General features: G+C 44.2%; 2 protein-coding genes across 3 annotated transcripts; one reads left to right on the top strand and one right to left on the bottom strand.

The window, feature by feature from the left end:
* The first annotated feature begins 1,301 nt into the window (after nucleotides 1–1,301).
* Nucleotides 1,302–4,479, top strand: LOC112286832 (coronatine-insensitive protein homolog 1a). 2 transcript variants are annotated; one of them, XM_024529143.2, is made up of 4 exons: nucleotides 1,302–1,618; nucleotides 1,851–2,360; nucleotides 2,821–3,307; nucleotides 3,423–4,479. In XM_024529143.2, exons 1-4 carry the CDS (start codon nucleotides 1,317–1,319, stop codon nucleotides 4,179–4,181), a joined length of 2,058 nt encoding a protein of 685 aa, XP_024384911.1. In that variant the 5' UTR covers nucleotides 1,302–1,316; the 3' UTR covers nucleotides 4,182–4,479. The 2 variants fall into 2 exon arrangements, with proteins under 2 accessions (XP_024384911.1, XP_024384913.1); XM_024529145.3 differs by having other exon boundaries at nucleotides 1,400–1,632.
* LOC112286833 (uncharacterized) lies at nucleotides 4,451–7,051 on the bottom strand. Its single transcript, XM_024529146.3, has 2 exons — nucleotides 5,699–7,051; nucleotides 4,451–5,590 (listed from the first exon to the last, which is right to left on the bottom strand). The coding sequence occupies exons 1-2, from the start codon at nucleotides 6,316–6,318 to the stop codon at nucleotides 4,876–4,878; spliced, it is 1,335 nt and encodes a 444-aa protein (XP_024384914.1). The 5' UTR covers nucleotides 6,319–7,051; the 3' UTR covers nucleotides 4,451–4,875.
* Nucleotides 7,052–7,390: the final 339 nt, after the last annotated feature.

Genomic DNA, 7,390 nt, shown 5'->3' with positions numbered 1-7,390 from the left:
TTGGTTGTGATTTGCAATGTTGTTGCAAGGTAATAGTTGATTTCCAGTGGTAGTTAGACAAGTTTGGAAGGATTTGTATACATATTTTTTTTGGTGTGATAATAAGCAATTGTGGTGTTGTAATTAATATTTTAATATGGTCATTTCTTTGCTAAAGAAAATATTGCATGTAAAAACTCTCACAAGGTGATTGCTAGGTAATTTAAATAAATTAATAATTAATTAATTAAAATAATATATATAATAATAATTAATTAATTAATTAACAAACTAAAATAGAATAAAATAAATAAATAAATAAATATATTAATTTATTTATTTATTATTATTATTATTATAAAATAAATAATAATAAATAAATAATAAATAATATATATATATAAGAAAATACATAAAAATTTGATAAAACAAAACCATAGGTAAATAATGGTTAAGAAATACAAGACATCTAGTCTTATGTGAGTGAAGTTACTCCATTGGACTACCAAACGCAATTAAGGTGGGTCGATTTTGCTAACACCTAGACACTTGATTTACAAGTCTTGTGGTTTAATTTTTATATATGTGTTTTTATAAAATCATATATATTTAGCAAGACTAAGATTATAATGTCTTATTCACCACTTTCTTATATCTTGGTCTTAGCTTAAGATTCTCTAAATTCTTTACATTTTAAAAAATATATCATAATATCCTCTATTTTCACTATACACCTTTCCATATATATATATATATATATATATATCTTATTTTTTCATAAGATTTTTTTCAAAGAGTTTTTAATTTTTAAAAAAAAAAAAACAAAAACAAAAACAAATGGGTTTAAAGTTCTATAACAATATGCAACACTATTTCATACAATTGCTTTTCACCAATTTAATCTTCACAACAGGATCGAGACATTGCCTACAACTCTCCACAAACGAACTGTAAAGAATGCTCATCCAAAGCAAAAGGCGGACAACAATCGTGTCAAGTTCCCGAGCAAGTGTCTTTCTTCCTAGTTCCCTAATCTACACCCCCAATTGCCTTCACTCCTAATCCCCTAATCTTAAACCCCTCATCCCATAATTCAATCCCCTAATTCAAATCTAAGTATACAATATGCTTAATAAATAAATACACATGTGTGTATTTCTTCTTCCCACACATTGATAGGCAACAAGCACACCCGCATCCCCGTGCTTGATTGCGAGAAAAAATAGCAAGAAATTTTCTATGAAACCGGGATTGCATGTCAGGAACTAGGATCTCTAATCATCAGGAGTAGGAGGAGGAGGGAGGGGTTGCTGTTCCTCCATCACACCTACAGGAGGATGGTTTGTGTGATCGCAGTGAATGGTGGGGCCAGGAATCCGACAAATTTCTCCCCGAGTGTTTCAAGTCAGTCAATCAGTCAGTCAGTTCCTACCAGGAAGGAAAGGAAGAAGGAGGGCTTCGTTGTCTTCCTGCACCTCCAGCACGACGTTGCAACCAAACCCAGAGGAGGCGAAGATACTACTGTACGCACATACACCGCCGAAAGCAGCTGGTCCAGGCTCTACCGGCTCTGGAAGGGCATCATCTGCTGCACAAAAGCACCATCGCTAACAGATACTTTTGCGTACAAGAGTGACATGTGCGTCATCACAGGTGATTCGAGAGGAGAGGTGGTGGTTTCGTGAGAGTTGTGTGTGTGGGTGTCTGTGGGTGTGTGTGTCAGAGGTGGCTCGTCAGACTACTCTTCTCTTCCCTTTCTGTCTTTGGAGAGGGTCTGTTTGTTTTACCGCGTTTAGGAGGATCAGGGCATTTGTGGGTCACGGACGTATGAGTTGTAGCTATGTGACCTAACAGGGGAAGGTGTTGTGAAGGATGGTTATGGGGGTTGTTGACGCTGAGAAGCTGGAGTCCAGGAAATCGCTCCCCTGTGGGATGTCGGACGAGACCCTGGCGTGCGTGTTAAATCACATTGAGAGTCCCCAAGATAGGGCAGCTGTGTCCATGGTGTGTCAGCAATGGCGGCGAGTGGATGGCATGACTCGGAAGTTCGTGACGATAGCGAATATGTATGCTACCTCTCCTGCTTCATTGACGAGGAGGTTTAAGGGCTTGGAGGGGATCAAGTTGAAGGGGAAGCCGAGAGCGGCTGAGTATAACCTGGTGCGGAGTGACTGGGGAGGCTACGGGGAGCCGTGGCTAAAGGTGCTTGGGCGACAGTATGCTGATCTTCACATTCTGCAGCTGCGGCGGCTGACGGTGCTAGACTCTGACTTGGAGCTCATAGCGTCGTCGACCTTCAGCTCCGCGTTGCATGTTTTGCATCTGCACAAGTGCGTTGGCTTTACTACGAAGGGTCTTCTTCCCGTAGTACGCGCGTGTCGGTAATCTCTTGTCCTGTTCTTCAATTTTCTGAATCATTGTGTACGTATCAGCCACGGGTGGCTCTGCTCAAAATTACGGTACTTTTCAGTGGGTTTGAACTTTTTTTAGTGCTCTTCAAGTGCGGTAGCCGGGTACACTTACATTGAAACTTACTGGGGGGGTTTGAATGTAATAAACCCAAGCGAGTTTTTAATGATGGTGGATAAGCTGCTTTAGTTAAACTTCTACAGAAAATTATTTTCGAGGGTTTCATGCTGGTACTCATATTTTAAACTTCTCTTGATAACTAAGATTTGAAGCTTCAATTATTAGCTGGAGGTCCCTGCATCGTGCATTAAATTTGAACGGTGGGAGATGAGAAATCATGTTTATATCTCTCCTACTGAACAGTTAGGGTTACTGATGCAATCAGTTGTTTATCAATTGGTCGCTCATGTATCTACACTGTTCGACAATCAGATCTCTGAGGAGGTTGAGTCTTGAAGACAGCGAGGTAGAAGACAAAGGAGGCGAATGGCTACACGCCTTGGCCCTCAACGATTCCACCTTGGAAGAACTCCATTTTGGAGTACTTGGAATAGAAGCTATCGACATCGAAGACTTGACTATTCTGGTGGAGAAGTCCAAGTCGTTAGTTTGCTTGAAGGTGGCTGAAATCGAGTTACTGGACATGATTGATGTATTGCAAAGAGTTCCTTCCCTTGAAGATCTTGGTGCAGGATCCTGCAATTACCTTGGTGCCAAGGATGTTGATGATTTTGTCTCCATTCCATGGCCGAAGAAATTGAATGCTTTATCAGGGATGTGGTCTCTCATGGATTCAGGCTTGCCACAGATTCTTCCCATTGCGCCAAATCTGATCAAGCTGGACCTAAAATACACGCTTTTGAGCTGTGAAGGCCACTGCCTGCTTCTCAGCCATTGCTTTTCTCTCCAAGAACTCCAGGTTAATTTCTCATACCCGAAATTTCCCTTGCACTACCCCCACTTGGCAATGAGGTCTTCTTTGAGTGATCTCCACACATGGAATTTATATGCACATTGTTTCACTTGATGTGCAGACTCGAAACACACTGGGTGATGATGGCATGGAAACACTCAGCAGGTCGTGCAAAGGATTAAAGAAGCTGCGTGTGGAAGACGATGAAACTGGAGCAATCACACAGCGCGGCATTGTTGCTGTAGCGCAAGGCTGTGAACAACTGGTGCAGCTGATATTGTACGTTGCCAACATCAGCAACGCAGCGCTAGCGATGGTGGGGCAAGGCTGTCCACACTTGGTAGACGTCCGCATTGTGCTGGAGCCCAGTGCGAGGTATGCTCCAGATTTCCCTTTGGACGATGGCCTCAAGCTCATGCTCAAGGGTTGTGTCAACCTAAGGCGACTGGCTGTGTATCTCCGTTACGGTGGGTTGACTGACAAAGGAATGGAATACATCGGTGTCTATGGGAAAAACCTTCAGTGGTTGCTTGTAGGATGCGCGGGAAACAGCGATGTTGGGCTTGCTAACTTCGCCCACTGGGCACAGCGCATACAACGGCTGGAGATTCGAGACTGTCCGTTCGGAGAGACGGGAATGGCAGAGGCTGTTTCGGCGATGAGTTCATTGAAGTATTTATGGGTACAAGGAAGTCGAGCTTTGGAAGCTGGTGAAAAACTATCTGCGCTGTCTCTCCCTTGTCTAAATGTGGAGGTTTGTCCACCACCCGCAGGGCAGCCAGGAGGCCAACTGTTTGCCTACTATTCACTAGCAGGGCCGAGGAAAGATGGGCCTACAGGACTGAAGACTTTTATTTCAAACACAGTGAAAGATCAGTAACTCTTGCTAAATCCGCCATCAAAACACATCTTTAGCATCTGCGACGACAAGCAGAAGTTGATATCCTGCGAGTGTCGCTTCAGTTGGTTGCTTAGTGCAGAGTTGAAGATTGAACGCTGTCAAACGGAATTGGGAATCGTTTCAGAATACAACATCAACGTTAGACCTAGTGCTGACAGGATACGCAGAAATGTACCTTGAATTGTGATGGAAGCTGGTGCACATAGCTTCGCTAAACCCTGTAACAGAGGTGTGTGGATTACGGTATATTTATCAATGCACAAATATTTGTGGAGTATGTTGATATACTATTTTTCGTCATGAAGTTAAATATCGTTGCAGTAAAAGAAAAGTACACAAGAATGTTCACTCCGTTGTATTCTACTCGTAACTATTTGTTGTACTAAAAGTAATGGTTTCACTAATTGTCGGAACCAGCAACTTGCAAGAGACACATCTGTTCACGTATTACATGAATTCATTTGAATTTCAACAAATCTGGAGGTCAAGCAAGTCGTAATACACTCTGTAGATGTAACTACAACAGCTCAACTAAAGTCCAGCAGTAGTGTCCACAAACCATGCTGAAGTCGACGAACGAGATGCTCGTTCGACCAATTGCAAGACATCAGTGTTACAATGTGTTACCGGTGTAAAGTACAAGAGAGTGGAAATGGAGATGAATAGGTTACTGTCACTCTTCGTCATCTGAATTGTATTCTTGCCACCGCATTGAGCTGCCACCCATCCCTCTCCAACACATCCATTGACCTAAGAAAGTCCGCATCCTTGTGTTGCCTGCCCTGACAGGAACCCATCCACCGGCGTGATCATAGCGAGGGCTAGCAGGAATCATCAAACAAGCGGGAGATGATCTCACCGGCGACCTCGTGCTCAACTTATTCCCCTTTTGTCTCGTGTTTGATTGCTTGATTTTGGCGCCATTTTCGTAAAGATCAAGCAGGTAGGCCATTACAGCTTCCTGGCTGTGCTCAATTACCTGTTTCGGTGGTACAGTGAGCGGGTTTTGGTCAAGTACGAGATTCTTGAGATTTTGGAGTTTGCCGAGTGACGAGGGCAGCACACGGATTTGGTTGAAGCTGAGATCCAACGTTGACAGACATGTGAGGTTACCGAGAGAATGAGGCAGATTGCAGAGATTGTTGAAGTTCCTGCTCAGGTCTAGGGTTTTGAGATGAGATAGAAGTCCGACGGAGGTCGGAAGACAGCAAAGACGATTATTGCTGAGGTCCAGATGTTCTAATCCGCTGAGGTAACCGAACGATTCCGGCAGTGTTACAAGATTGTTGAATTGAAGCTCCAGCTTCCGCAGCATAGCCAATTTCCAGCCGAAGACGGGGAGCCAGATTTCCAGTTGGTTGAAATGAGCGTTCAATTCCAACATCTTACTGCAACCCACAAACTTGATAAGAAACTGATGAGGAATTATCCACGAACCTGTAAAAAAAAAGTAGTTCCAGCTGAGAATGTGAAATCCTACAAAACTATACGCATACCTGCATTTGCTTAAGCTCATCGGAAGAGTTTTCAGTTGATTCCCTGATACGTTGAGAATTGTGAGCTTCGAGAGGTTTCCGATGCTATCTGGTAGGCTCTTCAGTTGGTTGGAATGCACATTGAGCTCCACGAGATTTACAAGACCACCTACATCACTCGGCAACGCCTCCAACTGGTTGTTGGAAAGGTTCAGCGAAATGAGACTAGACATAGCCGTCCATGATCGGGGGAAGCTCTTCAAGGCCTTGCCGCTAAAGTCGAAGTGCTCCAAAGTCTTGCCGGGGGTTTCTGCGAACAATTTTTCTAATTCAACTGCTTCGCCACAAGTTTCAGAATCTGTCGGGGAGGTTGGAGCCTTGGTTGATTGCTGCAACATATCCTCGTGGAATTGATGAAGCATTTCCAACTGAATCACGGCAAGGTAGGGGAGCTTCTCTTTCTCAGCTGCTTCTTGGTGCACATTCTTCTTCGAATCCAGGAGCTCTTCCGCTACATCAACGGAGAGCTTCGTTTCGATGCGAAACAGCGTCTGCATAGCTACCTCGACGGCTTCCGCTCCAGGGCGAGAGCCGAGCATTGACAGCACAGGTTTCAACTGTGTCTCCACCTTGCGCGTCATTCTTAACCGCGTCACCAATCGCCGCAACAGAAATACAATAGCTCTTATCTCAAAGTACTCCCTAAAGGTCTCTGTAACAGGAAGCTGTGCACAGGTGCAGCGGGACACTGCAATGACCAATACCTTCACTCTATCTCACAAGAAATCCTAGCATACTCTCAACCATTTTTGTTTGTGAGGTGGGTTTAATCGCTCTCGCGAATAGATCCTTACACTCAGGCCTGTTCTCCGCCTCAGACTGATAACCAGGTGCAGTGAAGATACAAGACATTCATAATAGTCATCAACGAAGGTCTGGACAACAAATCCGTGCAATCACCAAACATCAGTGCTGCTCGTCCAACAAGTAAATCCTGGGCAGGCGCATGCATGTCCGCTCCACCAACTCAGCATCGACACATGAAGAAAATCGAAGTCACTGCGTACACCAGAAGATGCGCCAGCTTTCAGCTACTAAAGACGAAGACGACCACAGCAACCTCTGCTTCACTCCCTCGTTTGCTTCCTTCACATTCATGTACAGCACAACGGAGTGCCCACTTGACCTATCTTTCACCCAAACAGTGCTTCACAGTCCATGTCAGTCCCAGCAACAAACGGTAACACACAATGCTGCGAATCTATGCCAACGAATTCTGCGCGACAGTTCCTTACACATACGATGGGTAAAGTACAGTGCTACTGAGTGTAGGTGTCAGCACCAAACGGCCGCACAAATGGCAACCACACCAACAGTCACTTGTGCAGAAGGCTAGTGGTCCTCGGAGGGCTCTTGATGAAACGGTAACAGTCTACAGTGCTCTGATCGTTGCACACAGAACCCATTACAGGGCGGCAGAAAGATTTTTAAAACCCATCTGATTGCGGAAAGGAATAAGTGACCAGACGGGTCTTCTAGGAGTCTGACCGGCGACTGTGAGTGACTGGTGCAATTGCGGAGAATGGGGAAGGTAATAAAAGTGGGCGAACAGTGAAGAAGCCAACTTCTGCTTGGATTATCAATTTTTGTCGATGGGTAGGTTACTCTTGCGAGTTTTGCATGCTGGATCAAGTCAGTTCCAATAAGTTGACT

This window comes from Physcomitrium patens, chromosome 9 (assembly GCF_059467195.1).
Source record: "Physcomitrium patens ecotype Gransden chromosome 9, ASM5946719v1, whole genome shotgun sequence".
NCBI classification, from domain to species: domain Eukaryota; kingdom Viridiplantae; phylum Streptophyta; class Bryopsida; order Funariales; family Funariaceae; genus Physcomitrium; species Physcomitrium patens.
This window is presented reverse-complemented; position numbering and strand designations above follow the sequence as displayed.

What these genes read in the sequence shown, in the direction of transcription:
- LOC112286832 (XM_024529143.2), top strand. Translation starts at nt 1,317, where the DNA reads ATGGTTTGTGTGATCGCAGTGAATGGTGGGGCCAGGAATCCGACAAAT. An exon ending in CCCGTAGTACGCGCGTGTCG is followed by an intron (nt 2,361 to 2,820) that starts GTAATCTCTTGT and finishes TTCGACAATCAG; the next exon opens with ATCTCTGAGGAGGTTGAGTC. An exon ending in TTTCTCTCCAAGAACTCCAG is followed by an intron (nt 3,308 to 3,422) that starts GTTAATTTCTCA and finishes CTTGATGTGCAG; the next exon opens with ACTCGAAACACACTGGGTGA.
- LOC112286833 (XM_024529146.3), bottom strand. Translation starts at nt 6,318, where the DNA reads ATGACGCGCAAGGTGGAGACACAGTTGAAACCTGTGCTGTCAATGCTC. An exon ending in ATGAGCTTAAGCAAATGCAG is followed by an intron (nt 5,591 to 5,698) that starts GTATGCGTATAG and finishes TGTGGGTTGCAG; the next exon opens with TAAGATGTTGGAATTGAACG.